Raw genomic sequence first — 21,533 nt, 5'->3', positions numbered from 1 at the left:
TCTATATTATATTTATTTCTTTTTTTCACTTAATTTAGGGACCACAATGGAAAGAATCGTTGAAAATTCTCAAACTTGTCGTAACACGTTCATCAACACTCGTTGCACCGCCAACTTCCGTTCATGGACCCAATTGGGATTCATCGTCAGCATCTCCACATCCAAGTTTCACTGACACTGAAATATTCACAAAAAAAGAATTACCCGGTATGTAAAATTTTCCTTAATTATACAATTTGCATGCATTTTTATTGTAAATAACAAATTTTATTTTATTGTTTTTTTTTTCGCCATCTCACTATATTGTTGGACTGGTTAAAAAAATTTTCCACGACAAATCAGGTTGTGATAAAAATAATAACGCTAGATATTTGTAATTTAAGCGACAGTAAATAATTATTAGTGTCCCAGCTTTTTCTCTAGAATTTCGTTGAATAAAGAAAAGATGATTTGCTGATTTTTTTGTGATTGATTTAGATTTTTATTTTGACTTTATCCAAAACAGGAAGAACGATGGACTTTACTTTTGATCTTTCACAAACACCTGTTATTGGAAGACGTTGGTTAATTCGTCAAATTGGTGAGGAGAAAAATCTCAATTCTCCAAGACGATCCTTGTCACTATCTCCGGCTGATAATAATGCCATTTCCGGTTGGAAGAAACCTTGGATGTCTCAGGTAATAACTATTTCTTTTTATAAAATTTTATAAATACTTTAATTAAATTTCTTTAGCCATTTTTATAATTACAAATTTAATTTAAATTCTTCAGGAAATATCATAAAAATAAATTTTCTACAAAATTCTTTTTTTATTATTGTTAATTTTATACTTTTTTTATTTTTAGAGCCGTGTCAGGGAGTGTTTAGTGAATCTTTTGACAACTTGCGGACAGAGAGTCGGATTACCAAAGAGTCCATCTGTAAGTATTGAATTTTTTAATTTTTTAATTACTCGCGTCATTGATCATTTCATGAATTAGATTTTGACGATCATATGTATTTAATAATAGAATGACAATGAAACCTTACTTTCCTTATCTCCTCATTTTTAGGATGAACATATTAGTTCCATGACATTGTACAGTAAGGTAAACGGATTTTTTAAACTGTGAGCACTCGTTGAAAATTTGCAAGGAACTTTGTGCTTTCACTTAATATTTTTCTTTTTTTTTAATTTAAATTCAACAATACAGTAGAAACTTCAATATTTCATTTTGGAACTTGGTAAAATTTTACGTGCCCAATTTGCCATTTTTTGAAATTCTAATTATTTTCTTTTTTATTTTAATTATATTCAATTTTTAAATTAATTTAATTAAAATTCTAATTTTTTGGGTTTGGAGACTCATTTATTGAAGGTTTTACTGTTATATGAACGATTTTTCAAAACTGTCACATCATTGCACTTTCTCATTAAAAATGAAAATCGCATCATTCGCAAGCAAGTAGGGTCGAATCACCAAAAAATATTAATTCTCTTATCTGACAATGTGGTGTAAATTTTTTATCCACATAAAGTCGAATTTAAATTATTCTCTTTTTTTTTGGTAATAAATTGTGTGTTTGTTTTTCTCAAAACTTCAATTGTAATCTTTTTTTTATCTAAAGCGGAATTTTTTTTTGTTCTTATTGCAATAGGTGATATTCAGTCAGAGTTCCGATTTAATGGAAAGACAATCTTCAATGGCATCGTCAACAGAAGAAGTATCTGGTGCCAATAATGATTTGAGTGGAGGTTCGCGACGCGACGATGAACAATTTGGCGTCTTTAAGGACTTTGACTTTCTTGAATACGAAAGTGAGAGTGTCGAGGGCGAGAGCACTGATAATTTCAATTGGGGTGTACGTAGACGGCCACTCAGCGAAGGAGAAGAACGAGAACCAAGTCTTCGACATTTTGAAGAGAGTCTCAGTGAAAAAACATTGTCATCAAGCAAACAAACTACGAGGGTAAAAAATAGTTTTTATTATTTAAAAAAGCAATAACGTATAAAAATTAGAAAAAAAATTGCCAATTTTTGCAAAATTGTAATTTTATTAAATGTTTTTACAGAAAGGTGTGGCTGAGGAATCTTCAGACGACGAAGTTGGATCTGAATCTCCATTGGATGAAGTGCCAGGTGGCGCGGGTACTGGACAGGAAGCTAATAATATTCCTGGAATATTTCCACCATCATCGTTGTCTTTGATTCCAAGTCGAACTCGACATGATTCTTCAACAAGGTTTGCATCTTCAATTATTTTTTTTTTTTCGATTATATTGGATCGAAAAATGTTAATTTAATTTTTTCGTTTTCAGTGGCTCAAGTGCTGGTGATTTAGGCGATGTTACACCTTGCAATGCTTCGCCAAATCTCTCGACTTTGATTCCATTCAGACAAGTTCGCGATGACAATGAAGAAGTATGGAGACAACAAATACAAGCTTTAACGACGCAGGCGTCTTACAATGCTCTTGACTTTTTCCACTTACTCAGCAGAATTTTAAGGGTGAGTTCCAATTTTGAATAAAATATTTTTTTACAATATTTATCTAATTATTACGTTACAAAAATGAAATTAATTTTAAAAATTAATCTTTCTTATTTTGTAGGATGTTAGCAGTAAATCAGTTGGTCTCACTCGAGAAGCAAGTGCCTTGTTAAACAATGGAGGGACAGCTTCTAATCAGCTTGGTTCACATTTGTCTAGTCATGCTGAATTACTCAGTACAAAAGGAGAGCCACCGCTTGTTTGGTTTTCAACCACAGTATTCGGAAATCAAAGACTTAACGAAACATTGAGATTTGGAATGCTTGAGATTCAAGAACATCTTGAAACTTTCTTGGATCGAAAAGATCACGCTACGGAGGTAAAAAAAAAACACATTTTTGTTTTAATCGAAGGAAAAAAAAATTTATTTAATCATTAATTTTAATTAAAATTTTTTTTTTTTCAAACAGTGTCTCGAGGCAGTGAAAACAACGTCGAAACTACATGCATTAGACGAGGCCCATTCAACTGATGCGAGTATCGAGGAAATGCTTTTGGATTTAGGAAGAGCCCTTTATAAATTACATTTTCAACTTTTACTTTTGATTGAGGCGTCAAATAAAATGTTGGCCGCCTTATTGAGTGCGGCGAAAAATATTCAAATTCAATTGCAAGATATGTCATTGGAAATAGCGAATATGAAAATTGCTTTAAGTAGAGCACTTGAAGAAAGTACAGAGAGTGAAAGAGGAACACCAACGCCAACGCCAAGTTCTAGTTCTGTTTCGGGTAATGGAGCACACGAGGAATTTGCAAGAGTTGCGGAACTTTTGGGTTCTGAAAGATGGTCCTCTGCTCTTGAGGCTGTTCGACTTCACAGGGCAAAATGGCCTGGTGATCCTTTTCATGACGATGACGATGTGACGACTGCTGTCAATATGTATTGCAGACACTTGGGACAAGATAGATCTGGTGAGTGTTTTCTACTTTTTTCTACTTTTCTACTACTTATAAATTTCTTTTTTGCTTTTCCATTTTTTAAAGTTTTTAATTAAAATAAAATTTTTCTATTATTTCTTCAAAGGAAAATTTCAAGAATATTTTACACTGAAATTTATTATTAATAAAAGTATCAAATTATTAACATATGACTATGAGAAAACCGATAATTATTGATGTGCTTTTTGAAATAAATCACATTAATAATTATATTAAACATTTTTAATTTAGAAATATATTTATTTTTAGAACTCTTTGTGGTAACACGAAGTGACGATGAAATGTCGGATATATTCAGTAAATTGATGGAGAGTCTCTTTAAAGTTTTATCAGCTGTGACGGGCCTGGAAGCTTCTACAAAGGCAGCCAGAGTCCAGAGCGAAACTCCAACAAAAAACGATTGCTAATTTAACTCTATAGTTTTTGTAGTCAATCGTATTTAAGAATTTTAATTAATTTTCGTGTGTCCACGAAAAATAAAAATCTAATTACAATTCTTTTTACTGTGATTGATTGAATATACGTGGATAACGTCTCTCAATGTTTCTACGGCAAGAGGAAACAAAACATTTTTTGTACCTATCAAAATGATTATATATAGACTGAAAATTTTAATGTCTATGGAAATTTGCTTTTTTTTTGACACTGATGTGATTCTTTTCTTTCGTTGTAGACAAGAAAAGAATGTATGTGTGTGAGAAAACGTGAAAAAAAGGAAGAACGCACAAATTTGAAAATCAATTTTTGTAATTTGATTTCAAGTGACGACGATTTTGGAAAAATTGTTTTCAAAATTCATTCATTTCGAAAAAAAACTTTTCACGTTGAATATCACTGAATGGTAAAAATTTATTATAATTACTTTCTTTTTACTAAATTGGTATACAACTGGGAATTTGATAAATGTGATATTTATAATGGAAAATATGTCACGAATAATTGGAAACTAGTTTTTCGCGTTTTATTATTTTTTTTTAGTATCGTATTATTATCATTATTAATATTATTTAGATAATAATTAATGACTTTAAAAGATGTACAGTTTGTTAAAAATAAATTCACATTCGAACAAATGACAATCAGAATGAATGATTTTTGTGTTCGTTAAATAATTTTTGTTCATTGACATAATTTTTCGATTTTTATTATTCCATTTTTTAAATTTTTTGATACATTTTACAAATTTTTTGACATGAGTTATAAAAATTTTCGTTTTTTTCGAAATGATTCTAAATTTAAAAAATTGGATTCAAAAACTTTGCTCTATATTGTTTATTTTGGACAAAAAATTATTGATGAGACAATTGTCAATTCAATTTATTTAATTAATCATATGGTTTGTGTTAATCGATTTTTTTGTTTTTTTTTAAAATGAAAATCTTGTTGAAGGAACGAACAGCTAAAAACGATCTTTTTTCTGATAAAAATAGAAGTCATTAGAATCCGGAAAAACATTTCCAGCCGGAAAAGAAGAATTTTCGGATATGGATTTTAAGTGGCCTACTTGCGGAGAGATTAGTGTAACAAGAGGTCTACAATGCATTGAGTGTTTGATGAAACGTTGGAACAAATGTCCGGTACTATTTTTAAAAATACTTTTTCTAAAATTTGAAATCTTTATATTTATTGTGAATTTAATGTTAATTATTTTTTTTAAATAATTTCAATTTTTTGTTTATATTAGTAAATAATTTTTCCCAGGGAATGGAAGATTGGATATTTCATGTGGAATATTTACATATGAAATGTGAATTTTGGTCATTTTCCTACATTTACGAAGTTTTATGGAGTGTTCCAACTTCAAATTATCCTGTACCCCAAGTTACCGTTAGTGTTTATTTTGTCCTTGAAATTTATAAAGTAAATCCTTCGTCCTATCCTGTAAACGTAAGATTTTTTAAACAATTTTATTAATTTCATTTTATTATTTAAAAAACCTTGTTTTATTTTTAACAAATATTTTAGGTTTTATTAATTTAATAATAAATATTTTATTTTAATGATATTAAATTGAAATAATTATTTGTTTTTAAATAATAGATCTCGTATGTTTTTGAAGGAAATAAATTCGTTCATCATCCAGGAATACCATTTCAATCAAAATGGTTATTCGATATTTTTGATATAAAGACAATGTTTTTCAAATCGATTACATTTTGAGTTTTAATAATTTTCTTTAAAACGACAAATTTAAATTTATTGTGAATTTCGAAAGGTAATGGTAAGTAAAATATAATTTCACTTGTAATTCTGCGACGCGAAGGACTCTTTTTTTTCATGAATCTTTCTTTTATTTTGCAGAGACGTGTCGGATTTCTGTGACGGCGGCACGCGCCTTAAAAAACAAAATCAAAAAAATACTCCAGTTAGCCACACAATAGGAGCAGGTGATATTCTTATTGTGGAAACGATAACGTACAACCAACTTCGAAATTCATACATTTTTTTTCTTTTTGAAAAAAGTCCAAGCCAATAGTAGAGATCAGAGGTGGTCCAGATAGTAGGTAAGTTAAAAAAAAATTTAAGGAAAGGGGAATTAGAATTATTGAAATAATTTCAATTTACATTTTTTAAAGTAGGCGAAAAATAGAAAAAAATAATCGTAATGATTTTTTTTCTTAAATATAAGCACGAAGTCTTTCAAAATTTGGTATTAGAATTTTTTTTCATCCAAATCTCTAGTAGGGGGTGAAATTAGAAGTCACTAGCATCTGGTGGTTTTGTGCTGTCGCAGCAGGAGTTCCCAATTTTGACAACCACGTGCTGAGTACTTTAATTCATTTACCGCATTGTCATTAAACAATTTAGTTTCGAAATAATTCAATTTAATTTTCAATTAATTCTTTTGGATGCAATTTAATTTACAAAAATTAAATAAAACATCATAAAATGTTAATTTAATTTTTAAAAACTCCCGCAGTGTGAAATTTAAATTTTTTTTAAAGACCCAGGACATTTAAATATTTCTCACGGTCGTTTGAACCTTGGGGGTGCAATGAAATTTGACTCGATTTTTTCTTCACTAATTTTTTATGCTTTCCACATTTTCAACAAAACAGGTTCATGTTTAAATCACCATATAACATATGTCGAACAAATATGTGACAATTAAAATTTACAATTTTTTATTTCAGTTGAATTTAATTTTTTGAACTAAATTTTTTTTCTTTTTTTTTGAAAAGAAAAAAATGAAATCAACTGAATAGAATAGAAAGCACGTTTTTTCAACATAAAGAAAATTTGGAAATTGATTTAAAAGATGTCATATTTTGGGACCACCCTGATAGTTAATATAACGTGAAATGTTTAAAATGTGGGTCAGAACAGAAATTATCTCGTTAAAATTTACCCAAAGCAACCACTGCCTATTTATACTAACTATATAGGAACTTTTAAACATCACATCCGGTTAGAAACACCTCCATATATATGCAACAGGGTGCACCATGAAGGGGCTTGAACTTTGGTACTCTCTCAAACATCCGCTGCACTATTCTCTCTTTTCTCAACAAATCTCGTCTTCTTTCTACTATTTCCTTTTTTTTCTAAAAACAAAAAGAGAAACTTAAGTCTCTTGAATTCTATAGAATGTTATTTTTTTTCTTAATTTCTCATCAATTGTTTATATTTCTTTAGATTTTTTATTTGAATTTTTAATTTTATATGTAATTTTTTTCTTTATTGTCTTTATTTATTTCAGATGCGTATCTCTTTTAATAATTATTTATATCGAAACAAGGAATTTTGGAACGGAAGTTGTACTTTTAAGTATACATAAACGGGGAATTATAAAGTTAGAACGTGACTCCTTGCGAAATGTCAAATTGGAAATTTTGCATCACCGAGAAAGTGGCAAGCATGCAATAAAAGGGCACGCGTTCGAATTTGCATCTGGCGCGGATGAAATGAAAAAAGGAAAATCAGTGGCGTAAGAAGTTAAAATATTCATATAATTAATATTTTTTTCAAATGAAACATATTATTTATTTGATGAATAAGTATTCCTTTTTTTTATAATTATTCATTAATTATTCAAATAATAATATGGTTGCTGATTTTACACATATATGAAAAATAACGTTAAATGAAAGTTTTTTAATTAAACCACAAAAGTTTTTTTTTGGAACATTAGTTAATTTTTTTAATGACTTTTGATTTTGGGGATATTTCTAGAAAAAATTGAGTGGTTTTTTAAAGTACCTACAAATCATTTCAAAATATGTAGCCTACGACACCCCTTGTTTACTTCCTTCCTTTTTTTCAGATTTTGCTTTACGCCATTGAAAATATGAAGGGGGATGTCCGATAGGAGTACACATATATAAGCAAAGACCACGGAGACACGCGTCGCCACGTGCAAGGCTTGCGCCGTCGCCGGTCTCGTCGACTCAAAAATCACCAGCTGCCCCGATTTGCTTGCGCTAACTCTCTCTTTCTCTTGATGGTTTCTTGCGAGCGAGTTAAACTAAAATTAGCGACCCCCAGTCTAAGTTATACCATGTACGCATTTTAAATTAATTTCCTTATTTTTATTTTTTCTATTTACTTTTGATAATATTTACAAATTGAAATTGATAATTTTCAAGATTTACAATTTGACGATTTTAGTCGAAATATTTTTCTATTTGCAAAAAATATAAAAATTCTTTAAATTTTGAAAAATCAGTTTATAAAAAAATTTCAAAAAAAAAAAAAAATAACGTTCATTGATTGTGAACCCACGCAAAAGTGAATTCTTCGAATCAATTGAGTTTGGCAAACAGCCTACTTCAATTTAAGTGCTTTTTCCGGAGCAACTATTTTATTTTTATTTTCATAAATGTCATTTCAATTTTTCACGAATTTTATCCTCATATCAGAATTCATCAAATTTTCTCAACTATTTCTTGACATTTTCAATTGTAATTTTTTTTATTCAATTTTCGAATTTATTTTAAGAAAAAGAAAAAAAAATCATATAGAATATTGTCCACGAAGAGGGTGTACGAGAGTTCTTTCGAATAGTTTTTTTTTTTTAAGTTCATCGTCCCCCGGATCTGTCTATCGTGGTCTTACGGTCCTCTACTTTTTCGGCTCCTCTCAATCTATAAGAAGGCCCTACATTAGGGCCGAGTAAAGCACATCTGCGCCACTGCCGGATGCAGCCTCTGCATTTTATGAGCCGCCCAATGCAACCAAATTCTTATATATTCCTTGCACCCGCACTCACACCCTCCTTTTGCCACTGTTCGCGCGGAACCGCACAACGACTTCTATAATTAGATTTCCTCCTTAGTTTCCTGTCTAAAACACCTTAAATTGCAATTCATCGTTCATTCACTTTATTCTCGCAAGCTTTCAGAAAAACAAAAAAATTTATCATTTAATTTCTGTTTAACTATAAACGATTAAAATTTGGGTAAATAAAAAATTCAATTTTAAATATTTATATTTTTTTTATGAAAAATGGAAATTTTTGGCAATATTTGGAGAATGTCCCTTTGTTGGCGAAGAAATTGACTTGACTAATGTCCTCATAACAAACAAGTTTGTTGAGCGATTGGTATGCGGTTAACAATTGAGAGCATCTTGAGCGATTGATCCGTTAATATCATTCTGATGTAATATGCAGGTTTCTCTTTGTCTTTGGCAGGTTGCTTTATTTCAAAAGGGACGTGTCCGGATCTATTTCCGGCCAAATTGGCAGAGACTGAAAATTATTCATGAATCTAGCACTATCACTAGTTAAACATATAAACAATTTCATTTTGGCATTATATTGCCTTTTGATGACGTACGACACTAAATCACTTTTTTCCGACTTCAAGAATGTAGATTATTTTCAAACCATATGCCAATATGTATTTAAATTTATAAATCAAAAAAATTAAATTGCATATTCATTCTGACGGAAAAATGTTTATATGCAATTTTTATAGTTTATAAATTTTATTTTTACTTTAAATATATATTTTTTTTTTGTTACAGAATAATGAAGTAGCAAATAATTTCCATTTAAAGTTATCGGTTTCTAAAATTAGAATCCATTAGATGTGAACAAATCTACAACCATTTGGGGTCTTATGCAATGTGTGGGTGACTCTTCAAAAATATTCGTAAGTATCGTCTCGAGGTCCAATTCATTAATTTGTTAATTTCAAGTTTTATCAGTTTTTCTTTTTTTGAATTTTTATGTGATTAAATTGTTCACCTTTTTTGAAAGTTGTTCTATATTTTTGATTATTGATAAAAAAAATTCTTTTTAGATTAATATTTCCAAAAAAATACAATTGCAAGAATGCGGTAATTTTTTTTTACAAAAATAAGTTTATTTTCTCCACGCATGAAATTCGCTTTGAAAGGGTCAAAAGTTTTATTGCATTCGGTTATTTTGGCACAAAAGTTGAGAGAGTAAAATGAAGCAAAAGTAATAAAAAAAAAAAATACTTTCGAGTAACTTGAAAGATTGATTGACGAAAAATGTTAGTTGAATTTTTAACAATGTATGTTAACCATAAAGATGTTAATGAAGAATTTGTGCGGCCCTGTTTGTTTTCGTTTGAAGCTAAACTTAGCACTGCCCGCGATTTCCTTTAGTGTGTCGATGATTGCTTCTCTAGTTACTAATTTTTTAAATCCTTTTTCAATTTGCCAAAAAAAATTCGAAAAAAATTTAATATGAAATCATTTTACAAAATTTGAACTCCAAAAATTAAAAAATTTAGTAAAAAAAAATTCAACAGAAAAATTCTTATTTTTATATTTATCAAATTAAATAAAAAATCGGTGTCTCTTATGAATTTCAATTGTAATTTTACGAGAAAGTTAATGGTTGATTTTGTTTTCAGAATTTGTACTTGAGCTACTTAAAGTTTTCAAGTTGCGACCGATAATGATAAGTATCGGGAGATGAAGTCGAGGTCGCGAAAGAAAGAAAAAAAGAGAGAGAGAGAGAGAGGTTCCAAAGCAGAGTGAAGAAATGATATATAGGAAGGAAGTTTGGTTCGGAGGAAAAGATATAATATGAAAAGAGAGAAGGGTGTCGGAGAGACAAGCAGACACCAAGCTACAGAATCGGCACGCGCCCGCCACGCGCCCTTCTTTTATCCTCCCCCTTTTTTTCCTTTCCGTCTCTCTTTCTCCACATCCTTATTCCCTTCCATGGTTCATCGCTACTTCCCTTCAACATTCACCCACACATTCTGTATTTCTTCTATATACATATATATAGGTAATGCCATTCAAATTTCCTTTTCTCAATGAAACAAAGATTTGCAGCATTTTTTTTCCTTTTTAATTATAAAAATTAAATTTTTTAATTTTTCTATTTGAATTTTAGAAAGTTAAAATTTTTTACTACAAGAAAAATAATTTTTATTTCTTTTATTGATGAAAAGAACCCTTTTTTGGATTCTTTTTTTATTTTCTAATTTTTTAATTATAATTTTGTAGATATTTATTTCTAATTTTATTCTTTTTGTTTAATAGTTGTAATTTTTTTTTTTTAATTTATTTTGGTATTTATTGGTGAAAGAAACCCTTTTAATGTTGGAATTGAAAAATTGCAGCTGGATGCGACTTGCGTGATTTATTTTGGATTTATCGTAAAAGAGGGATGAGGATCCAATATATGAATGAATTTGGTCGGTGACTTGCGTTATTTTTTTCTATGAATGGAAACGCACTTTTTTGGAAGTATATGGATATATATATATATATATATATATATATATATATATATATATATATATGCGGGTGGAGTGCATTTATGAAGGGGAACCGCACACATTTCTATATTTCTTTTCTTCAAGCAACACGAATGGCCAGCCAGCTGATCGCTTTTGCTTTTGTAAAGCTCATCGCCTTCACCCTTACCACCTGCAAACACAAAAATTTTAAATCGATCCACTTAATCCTTCTATTAAATGCTCCTGTATTCGCAAATTCGTTATGCAACAATGGGATAATCGGAGAAAAATTAACAAAAAAAATCATGGTATGTTGATTTGTTTTTTATCGTAATTTTTGTTTTTGATTTAGTTATTTTAATTTAATTTTATATTTTCTTTTATTTTAATTTTAAAATTTTTTCGTTTTGAAAATTTTCAATGAATATACTTTTTGAAAAATGTAATTTTTCATGATTTATGATTGAATTTTATTTTGGCAAAAGAAAATTTATGAAATAGGATCCAAACAATTGTTCTTAACGAATATGTTTACATTGAAAAAAAAGAAGTGTATAAAATTCTCTATTCATTTCAGAAGATGAATGACGGACTTGGTGGTTTTCTTTTTTTAGTAAGTCTTTTATCTTTTATTAATTCAAATTTTTTTCTCTTTTTTTGGGAAGAGGGTCGAACAGGGTGGGCCGTCAGTTTGTGATTTTTTTTTTTTGGTCCATGGAGTGAAGGGCAAGTGGGTGCAAAATATAAAAGGGATTCAAAACGGAAGGAACTGTCGCAGCTTCCTCTCCTCTAACTCGTGTTCCTGTACATTGTAAATCATCTCAGCTATGTATATAACATACTCTTTGATTTGTGCTTAAAAAAATCCTTCACCTTCCTTGGAGTTTTATTTTCTATAGTTCGAGTTTTTTAAATTTCTGTCTTCAATTTTTTTTTCGTATTTTTTTAACAAAATTTTCTTTTTTTTTCCCCATTTTTTAGATTTCCTTTTTTTTTCGTTGGATTTCTTTTTAAATATTTTAAATTTTCTTTTTTCTCACCTATTTTTCTTAATTATACTTTTTTTTGTGTTTCCTCAATAAAACCACTCTCTTGAACTTAATGTTTGTCGTCGAGTCTAAAAAAAATATAGGAAACAGAGGGATGCTTTCACTTTTTTCCGTTTTTTTTTCGAAAGGAAGTACTTAACTTTGTAGTGATTTGATCACTGCGACATGCGATCAATCATTTGCGCACGAGAGAAAAGTCAAAAAAATTTTTTTGTTGTCTGTAATTTATTTGTTATATTCTAAATAATATTATTATTTATTCTTTGAAATGCTAAAAAATTTGAATTACTTGTTTCAGAATGAAAAATGATATATTTTTGGCATGCATAAATCTTTCGTGTTTTGGGAGAACAAAGTGCGATGTCGTTTCTCATTTTGTATATACACATTGGAAAAATAAAAAAGGTGACAAATCATATGAGTTCATTCTACCGGATGTGAAAAGTTTTGAAGTGTAAATTCAAACGAAGAACGCGCAACAGTTTGAAATTCCCATATTGGCATTTGGCCAAATTTTCTTTTACTGGACCTCCTACACATCTTGTCATTTTTTTTACTGGCTGGAGCAACTCATCCGCAAATTTTCATTCTAAAGTTCATACGATAAAATCTTGGAAATATTTCACGGAAGTGAATTTTGATGATGCTCTCGTTAATGGATCGTATAAAACGAATTTGAAGTCAAATACGAAATTCATGCTTTGATGTATAAGCAATCAAATTCTAAAAGGTATAATTTATCTTTTTTTTATTAATTAGAAGATAATTAAGAAATTTATTTTTTTTAATATAAAAATTGAGAAATTGAAAAAGGTTTAATTTCTGATAACTTTTTAACAAGATTGTGAAATGCCTGTGAGGTCGTCGTACTCTCATATGTGAAACTAGGAATTTCTGAACCTAGACTTGTTACCTCGAAGATGACCGTGGAGTTTGCTACGAACCGGGAGGTGGTTTCGAGTATAGCGACAGCTGCATATCAAGCACTGACTGAAATAGCTCAGCACAACCCCATGCCGAGGCCAAACACGATTCCCTCGACCCCTACTAAATTCCCTCCTTCATTTGCGCTTTCAAATTTAAATAGCGAGTCTGTGCTTTTGTCCTTTTTTTTTTTTTTTTTAAGAAAGTCGAGTTAGAAATGAGATTCAACGATGTGTGTGGGTGATGTAAAATTATGTGAGACACGCACGCTTTCTCAAAAACCACTTTTCAATGTTTTTCTCCTCCATGAAATTGAAAGATTATTTTAGATCGACTATAGGGCAACGTCCCCTTGTCTCGTAAAAAAAAATCTCCCTCTGAGTGTTTTTTTTTTTTTGCTTCACACTTGACGAGAGAGATATTTAATACAGAAAACAAGGAGTGTAAGGTGAAACCACTTAAATTTTTTTTTTCTTTCCATCAATAATTGTAAATTGATTTTTTTGTTTTATCATAACATATAGGGAAACTAGAAATATTTCACCTTGTTTTTGGAATTTTTTTTTTTGGACTATTTTGAAATTTTCGAGAGAGAAAAGTGGGCGTCGTATTCGTCGGTGAGTTTGATATGTACTTGCGTCATGTACAACGGCGTTAGTTAATTTATTTTTGGATGCGACGTCGATTCTACTACGATGGCGTGGGACACCTGTTTTCCTTGCTCTTCAAATTCAATGATACCCCGTCTATCTTGTAGAAGAATTTCTTTTTAATCTATATGTCCGCTTGTCAGTTGAATTTTTGTTTATATTCAAAGCATTTTTGAAAAATTGTAACATGTGTTTGAAGATTAACTTCATTTATAGAATTTTCCATTTGTTACTTTATAAAAAATTTTTACATAGAATTTAAGTTGCTCCTAATTTTTGAAAAATTCTTTTTTTTTTGTTACTAAAAAATTGTTTTCTTTAAGAAAAATTTTTGTTTGAAATTTCAAAATTTTGTTTCTGTAAATTTGTTTTAGAATGTTTAGTTAAAATCGACGTTTAAAAATTTTGTTATATAATTTCTGGTCTATTATTAATGGATAATAATTTGAATTTTTTTTTTTTTCACAGGAAAAACGAAAGTTATTTATTCTTCTGTAAATGGACCTCGACAAAGAAGCACAAGCAAGAGTTATTTCGTCGGCGCGAGCTTAGGAGAGGTCACGGAATTTTACAGACGTTTGTATAAAGGACTACAAGAATATATAAGCTTCTGGAGAAGACGCCAAATGTTGTGCGTCTGAAATGAGTTTCAAAAAGAGAAGAAGAAGAAGAAGATTCAGACCGAAAATGAGAAAAGGTACATAGATAATGGCGTCGTTTTCCCCCGGTTTTTGTTTAGTGAAAGACGAAGAAGAAGAAGAAGCAGGTTGGTGTGCGGTGGTTCTTTGGCTTAATGCCAAAGGCGTCTGAATTTAGCATCGCGACGGCTGACTAATTCGCGAAGCATTCATTCAATCGCTTTCGAGAAATCAACGAGCCTCAAAATTTCTTCCCTCTCTCTCTTTCTCTCTCTCGAGATTATATTCTTCAATTTCAAAATCATTTTTTACAGGTGTCTGGCAAAATTGCCATTTGAAATTTTATTTCCGCTAATATGAAAATTTATAATCGTAAATATAATTCGTAAAATTTTGCATTTGTTTATTGAACATTTATTTATTCAACAAATTTAAAAATCAACAAAATTTTTTTAAACAGAATTTTAAGAATTTGCAATTTGCTCTACTTTTGAAAATTTCTAGTTAGCTTGAATTTAAAACAAACATGAATGATGAACTAAAAGAAGCAGAACTTGGAAACTCCCTGTCCTTGTTTCGTGTATTTCCTCTTCTTTCTTTATTTATCTCTGTACCGATGTGTATTTTTTCAGCGCTTGTAAATTCTTGTAAAATAAGGATTGAATTTTTTTTTTATAGGCTTTAAGGAAATTTTTTTTTTTCGTTACATAATAAGAAATTGAATTTAGTTTAAAAAATAAATTAAAACGGAAATTATAATTTTTTTTCAGAAGCCATTAAGAATTCAAGTTTTGAGAAAAAATACTGATTCATTAAAAAATTTTTCTAAAAGGCATAAATGAGGAAATGTCACTCATCTTGGAACTTTTTTTTTTTTATTTAAAATGACAAGAGCCAGATCGTGTTCAAATGAATCAAAAATCATAAATTTAAAAAAATTAATTTTTTTTAAACACTTTGCAAAAAATAATTTTCGTTTCAATGAAAATTGTTTATTTATTTAAATTGTAATGTTTAAAAAAATTGTTTTCTATATGATATTTAAATGAGTATATAGAAAACATATGATGAAATTGAAACAGACAAAAGTAGGTTTTTGGCAAGTTTCTTTCCTGTTGGCACGTTCACATTACAAAGGGAAATAAAAGTGCGGTCAAATCTGTTGATGACAATAATAGTCTTGTGATTCTCGTGACAAATATTTTCACAAAAAATATTTTTTTCAATATTCAAAATTTCCACATTTATATATAATAATAAATTAATTTAAAAAAGAAATATTTTATCTGATCTGTTTATTCTTTTTGATAATCGTCCCGTTTAATAAATAGAAATTTATTTTTTATTATGAAATAAATTCAAAAACTAGAGAAAAAATTAATTTTATTTTTAAAACTTTTTTTGTTGAATAAAGTAAAGTTCAATAAACTGATCATTTTTCGCAAAAAAAAAAAAAAAATTTCGCTAGATGTTCTAATAAATTTTTTTTTTCAATTTCAGGCCACCCCACTGCTTATTCGAATCGTTTCAATCTGTTCTTTGCGGTGGTGTTTTCTATACCTCGTGTGGAGGTTCACGCATGCTTATATACAAATATATATTTAAAAAAAAAAAGTATATACGACAACGGGCATCGGCACACTCTGAGAGCAAAGCAGCAGCAGCAGTAGCAGCAGCTGAAGAGAGCAAAAGGGTGGGAGAGGATGAGGGAGGATTCGCTTCTATATGTAGCACTGAAACTTAGCCAGACCAACTTATTACGCCCGAAACTCGTAGAAGACGCATGTACCCTTCTTCAAGGGGTCCTTTCGAAGTCCTTTTAAATCCTCGCACGAAACACGTGATTATTTAAAAAAAAAAAAGTAATTCTATCGATATCTCAATATTTTGTGAATAGTTTTAAAAACAAAAATTTACAAAACAAAAAAAAAAACAAAAGTGGTGATCGCATTGTGAATTGTTCCAGTGGTGATTAAAAAAAAATTCATTCTATGTGACATGATACGCAAGATTTGAAAATTTTTTTTACTAAAAAGCTAAATTTAATCGCTTTTTATCAATTTATTGAGGAAACAGAAATGCCGAGAGCTTTTCTTATCACTCATCGCCGTTACAATGGCATTGAAGAACTTGAGGAATCTGGACAAGGTAATTTTTGTCAATTTGTTTTTATAATATTTAAAAAATATTTTAATTTACAAATTTTTATTTTGATATTTTTTAAATTTTCATATTCTCTAAATTTCAACTATAAAATAATTTATTAAATTAAAGAAACGATTCTAAAATTTTAAATTATATAATTCATAATATAATTGAAAAATAAATAATAGTAATAATAATAATAATAATTGAAATAAATTTTCAAAAGTAATTTTTGAAAATGAACACTTTTTGTATAGTTACCATAATTTCTTCAATTTTCAAAAAAAAATTTCAATAGTTACTTAAGAAATGCATATTCTACGAAAAAAATTTATCAAAGAAAAAATAAGTGTCTAATTTATGTAACAATATTAAACTTGATGCTTGCTTATGAAAACAAATCGGCAACAGGTGGTCCTCATATTATCATCAACTTTACTTCAAAATATCTTTAGAAATTGAACGAAATTTATTTTTTGCCTCCAAACAAAATTAAATAATGTCGCACAATAAATTTAAATAAATATTATAAAAATTATATAAATTATTTTAAAAAATAATACATTAAAAAAATAAAGTTAAAACGAATTTATAAAAACTATAATATTGAAATAAATTGACAATTGATTGAAAGGGGAATTTTCTTTTCATAAATCAAATTCACTTAATTTATATTTAAAAAAAGCAAAAAATTTTTGGTAATTATAATCAAGAATGGGAAAAGAATTTATTACTTTTATAAATATTTTATTTTATAAATATTGAAAAAGTAAAGATTTTTAATTTATAAATTGCAAATCAGTATAATAGATAAAAAGAAGAACTAGAAGTTTCTTGACCTTTAAAAAGCAAAAAAAAAGTGGTTGTCAAGTCGACGTATAGGAAAAACCTGTGGAGCTCATGCTTTTGATTATTTTTTTTCCGGAAAATGAAAATAGTAAAAAAAAAAAAAAGGGAGAATAAAAAAAAGCTCTTGCCGACGTGTATATATAAGAATAGACAGATGCGTCACAAGATGCCGTCGTGATGCCGTCAACCCCTCCATGACGAAGATTCACTAAAATCCAACTACCGCTCTATTTTTGTTCTTCCCAAAAACGGAACAGACACTCTAATGTCTTTTCCACTAATTTTTTTAGTAAATTGAAAATTGAAGAAGAATTAAATTTATTACAATTATTATTGTTATTATTATTACTATTATTGTAAATAAAATTATTAACAATTTCCATAAGTAAAAATTAAATAATTCAATTTTTTTTTATTTTCTTATTCATTTTCCGATTAATTTTTATTTATCTCTTAAATTATTTTTTTTTTTATCTATTTTCTAATAAAAGTTAAATGAATCCGAAAAATATAAATTTCTGAATTTTATATTTTTTTTCATTATAATGTTGAGTTAAAAAAAAATATTGATTCGCAATCTTGGGCCTGTCAAAGCTTTGAGATTGAATTTAAACTTGAGGTTGAAAGAAGCTTTTCTGGATGAACGCCAGAAAACCTTCACTTTTGTGAATGCCACATGTCTTATTACTGTCAGTCACGTAATGTTTTTTTCCCTATTTTAATTTCTCGTATATAGAATATAATCCCGATCTTGGAGTGACAAAATACGGTGGAGGAGGTGGAAGTCAACAAAATTCCGATGGCGCCAGCGAATGTGGCAGTGAAACATCATCAGAATGCCCGGAAGAACTTTATAATTTAACAAAATTGGCGGAAGTCAGTTTAGCCGCTGCTGCAGGAACATTAATTCATCCCAATAGAATTCTTTATCAACAACCATCATCAAGATGTTCGCAAGTCATTGAAAAATGTCGATCATCAAATCAAATTCAACCCATGGTAACTATTTTCCTTTATTGTAAATTTAATTGAAAAATTGTTTATTAAGTTCCAGTTTGAAAAACAAATTTATTTTACAGTCACTTCAGATTCCGCGAAGCAGAGAGGAAGAGGAAAATTTACGCGAAAGAACGCGACTCTTTTTTGAAAGAATCGAGAGCGAACGAGAAATTATGGAAGAGAAGAATCATAGAATTTCACCTGATATTTTGGATGTACGACTTTCGGGAAAAAATTCCCATTTTCCAATTTATCGTGAGGAGGACAATTTCTCGGCGTCTTCGAAAAATTCATTTCAAGACACAACTTCCTCTCCGCCACCTTCTCTTGTTTCATTGAATTTACCCCGACGAGTAACAACATCATCAACGGATGTTTCGAAATGTGAAGAGAATGAAGATCACGAATGTTCTGATTGTGGAAAAAAATATTCAACATCGTCAAATCTTGCGAGGCACAGACAAACGCATCGATCATTAGGAGATAAAAAAGCGAGGCGATGTCCTCATTGTGATAAAATTTACGTTAGTATTCCTGCATTCAGCATGCACGTCAGGACACATAATCAGGGATGCAAGTGTCATTTTTGTGGAAAATGCTTCTCAAGACCATGGCTACTTCAGGGACACATTCGCACTCACACTGGTGAGAATTTTTCTTTTTTCTTTAACAATTTCAATTAATTAGTTGTAGAAATTTTTAAATTTTCAATTAACCGAAAAAAATGTCTCTTTCAGGTGAAAAACCATTCAAGTGTACAATCTGCAACAAGGCATTTGCGGACAAATCAAATCTTCGAGCTCACATTCAAACGCATTCGAATACAAAACCACACGTTTGTGGTCGTTGTGGAAAAGCTTTTGCTCTAAAATCCTACCTCTACAAACACGAAGAATCTTCATGCATGCGCTCTCATAATCGAACCTCTTCTGATAAACTTGATGAGGCTCAAAATTCAAATACATCGACGTCTTCGGCATTATCGACAATAACGAATGCAAATTCAACGACAGTGAATAAAATTGTGACACCGAATATTGTCACAGCATCCCCGACAAGTGTCATTGTTCCTCGTATAGTGAGCGATCAAAAAAATTCATCTGCTTTTTCGACAATTATTAAAACGCCATTAACACAATTTGACGTTGATTCAAGATCATCGTCACCAAAACGTTTTTGTCGTGAAAAAATTGCTGATCATTGTGAAATCGATAAACCCGAGTATTTATCGAGAATGGTTATAAGAACATCGGTTATTTCACCGAATCCAGAACATCTTAGAAAGAAAACATCAACTTTTGATTATTCTGATCGAAATTCCGCTTTCTCGAGGCCAATGACTTTAAATCTTGCCATTGCCTAATTTTTTTTTTTTTTTTTTTTTTTTATCTTTACAATCAATTTTCTAAAAAATTTCTAAGTTTTATCAAGTCATTTAAATCCAAATTATTGAATACTAATTTTTACTTTACCGAATTAATTTTTATGATTATTTTGTTTCGATATTATCGAATTGCCATAATTTAATTATCCTAGTCTCTTTTTTTTTTACTTCAGTGAGATTTTAATTTGTGATTATATAGATACGATTAAAAAAAAAGACGTTTAAATAATCAAGGATAATCTTTGAAAATTATACTCTTTTTTAATATTAATATTCTGCAATTATACAGTCCAAAGATTATTTTATGATTTAATTGCAGAATTTAAATCGTACAAAAATCAGGGACGCTGCAAATTTCTGTTTAGAAAATTTTTGTTTTAGCGAACATCATTCTTTTTTTCTTTAAAAATTTAATTTACAAACAATATTGTTAAAATTATCAAATCTCAAACAATATATTTATTTTAAGAATCTTCCTAATAGGGACCATTTAGCTGATAGTTGTTTTTTTCTAATGTGCCTTCATGATGTGTCTTTACACAATAATATATTATTTAAATTATTGTGTACAATTTTATCATGGAAAGAATCAGCTGAAAAAAAACATTGCAGTTTGAAATTTATTCCAAAAAAAAAAGTGTAATCCAATATTAGTTGATAAATGAATGATTGATATAATTTTTCTCAAACATAGGATTTCAACAAATTCTCATAGATTAATTAAAAATTATTATTTTACAATTATTACAAATTACTAAAATTGAAATTTTTAAATTGACTTTAAATAAAAAAGAAATGATTTTAATGAAATCCTATTTTTGCTAAAAAAAAATTGAATCTCGATATTTTGTAAATATTTGTCAATAGGACATAAATGAGGATGCTTCGCCCTTTTTTTGGCAGCTGTGAGTGTCATGTTTTTTTTTAACTAGTCTGTTTAGAATTTTATTAATGAATCAAGGTGTAAAAATTTGCAAATTTCGCGAATTTTTAAGACGCCCTATACTGCGGGGACATTTGCAATAATTAAGTTTTTCTTCGCGTTCTGTTATCCAACTGTTGATAACAGAAAGAGTGTAAACTAGTCGAAATCGTCTTGCGATCCTTTTTGCAATAAACAAAAAAAAAACACAACTATTATTTTTGAAAAATTTCTAAAAAAAAAAGTTGAGCACTGATCGCAGGACGAAGTTGTAATATATATTTCATCAAAAGTAATTTTTAATAAACGATTTTCGTTAATTGTAAATCACATAGAAATTAGATTTTTGTAAATTCAAAATTTTTAATTTTTAAGAAATTTAAATACTTTTTTAAGGCTATATGTGCTTAAGTAATTTTTAAGTTCATTTATGTATTTGAATTTTTTTTTTAAATTCTAGCAAATGATGTGTAATTTTTGTAGACTGAATTTATCTCTTTTTTTTTTTGCTTTTTTTTATCGTAACGGAATATTACGTGATGTGAATGTATTTAATGTAAATAATTATTGTTATTAATAGCATTCCCATCCGAAGCTAATTCTTAACAAAAAAAATACTGTATAGATCGAAATAGACATTTAGTTGTAACAAAAGTTTTTGTAATTTAGATTCCATACTTTGTTTATACACCGGAGTGCCTGTAGAAAATGTTTTTTTTTTTACGAATTATGAACAAAAATTTGTTAGTAATGAAAACAAAAAAATATATATAAAATATCTTCTACACATATTTGTGGCGTTCAATTATTTAAAGATAATAACTATCACAATAA

The 21,533-nt window shown here is 29.0% G+C and overlaps 2 protein-coding genes and 2 long non-coding RNA genes across 13 annotated transcripts in view; all 4 read left to right on the top strand.

Annotated features, from left to right (window-relative positions):
• The window catches only part of LOC127282864 (protein furry), a 38,186-nt gene extending 33,775 nt beyond the window's left edge, over positions 1 to 4,411 (top strand). For 8 of the 9 annotated variants that reach the window (XM_051307406.1, XM_051307412.1, XM_051307408.1 and 5 more), the window contains 9 exons: positions 39 to 207; positions 506 to 678; positions 848 to 922; positions 1,641 to 1,952; positions 2,056 to 2,225; positions 2,302 to 2,491; positions 2,595 to 2,852; positions 2,944 to 3,445; positions 3,722 to 4,411. In XM_051307406.1, the coding sequence (XP_051163363.1) occupies positions 39 to 207; positions 506 to 678; positions 848 to 922; positions 1,641 to 1,952; positions 2,056 to 2,225; positions 2,302 to 2,491; positions 2,595 to 2,852; positions 2,944 to 3,445; positions 3,722 to 3,879 (2,007 nt within the window). In that variant the 3' untranslated portion in view covers positions 3,880 to 4,411. The other variant, XM_051307414.1, reaches the window with a different exon arrangement.
• A 1,181-nt stretch (positions 4,412 to 5,592) lies between these two features.
• LOC127282852 (uncharacterized) lies at positions 5,593 to 7,948 on the top strand. The gene is made up of 4 exons (XR_007843259.1): positions 5,593 to 5,693; positions 5,774 to 5,976; positions 7,173 to 7,400; positions 7,737 to 7,948. It is a non-coding gene; the product is annotated as an uncharacterized LOC127282852 (long non-coding RNA).
• A 1,506-nt stretch (positions 7,949 to 9,454) lies between these two features.
• Positions 9,455 to 11,435, top strand: LOC127282725 (uncharacterized). The gene is made up of 3 exons (XR_007843238.1): positions 9,455 to 9,567; positions 10,300 to 10,682; positions 11,020 to 11,435. It is a non-coding gene; the product is annotated as an uncharacterized LOC127282725 (long non-coding RNA).
• Positions 11,436 to 12,486: 1,051 nt separating this feature from the next.
• Positions 12,487 to 21,490, top strand: LOC127282724 (zinc finger and BTB domain-containing protein 26-like). Of its 2 annotated transcripts, XM_051307167.1 has the most exons (6): positions 12,487 to 12,918; positions 14,231 to 14,459; positions 15,901 to 16,548; positions 18,131 to 18,393; positions 18,474 to 19,038; positions 19,131 to 21,490. In XM_051307167.1, exons 3-6 carry the CDS (start codon positions 16,479 to 16,481, stop codon positions 19,754 to 19,756), a joined length of 1,524 nt encoding a protein of 507 aa, XP_051163124.1. In that variant the 5' UTR covers positions 12,487 to 12,918; positions 14,231 to 14,459; positions 15,901 to 16,478; the 3' UTR covers positions 19,757 to 21,490. The 2 variants fall into 2 exon arrangements, with proteins under 2 accessions (XP_051163124.1, XP_051163125.1); XM_051307168.1 differs by lacking the exons at positions 12,487 to 12,918; positions 14,231 to 14,459 and having other exon boundaries at positions 15,889 to 16,548.
• The last annotated feature ends 43 nt before the right edge of the window (positions 21,491 to 21,533 follow it).

The sequence above is a fragment of the Leptopilina boulardi genome, unplaced genomic scaffold (genome assembly GCF_019393585.1).
Source record: "Leptopilina boulardi isolate dan_hultmark-lab unplaced genomic scaffold, ZJU_Lbou_2.1 LbouV2_302, whole genome shotgun sequence".
Classification (NCBI taxonomy): domain Eukaryota; kingdom Metazoa; phylum Arthropoda; class Insecta; order Hymenoptera; family Figitidae; genus Leptopilina; species Leptopilina boulardi.
This window is presented reverse-complemented; position numbering and strand designations above follow the sequence as displayed.

Bases quoted from the DNA above. Each gene is read 5' to 3' on its own strand.
- LOC127282724 (XM_051307167.1), top strand. From the start codon at position 16,479: ATGCCGAGAGCTTTTCTTATCACTCATCGCCGTTACAATGGCATTGAA. The intron at 18,394-18,473 runs GTAACTATTTTC...TTTATTTTACAG, and splicing joins CAAATCAAATTCAACCCATG to TCACTTCAGATTCCGCGAAG. The intron at 19,039-19,130 runs GTGAGAATTTTT...TGTCTCTTTCAG, and splicing joins ACACATTCGCACTCACACTG to GTGAAAAACCATTCAAGTGT.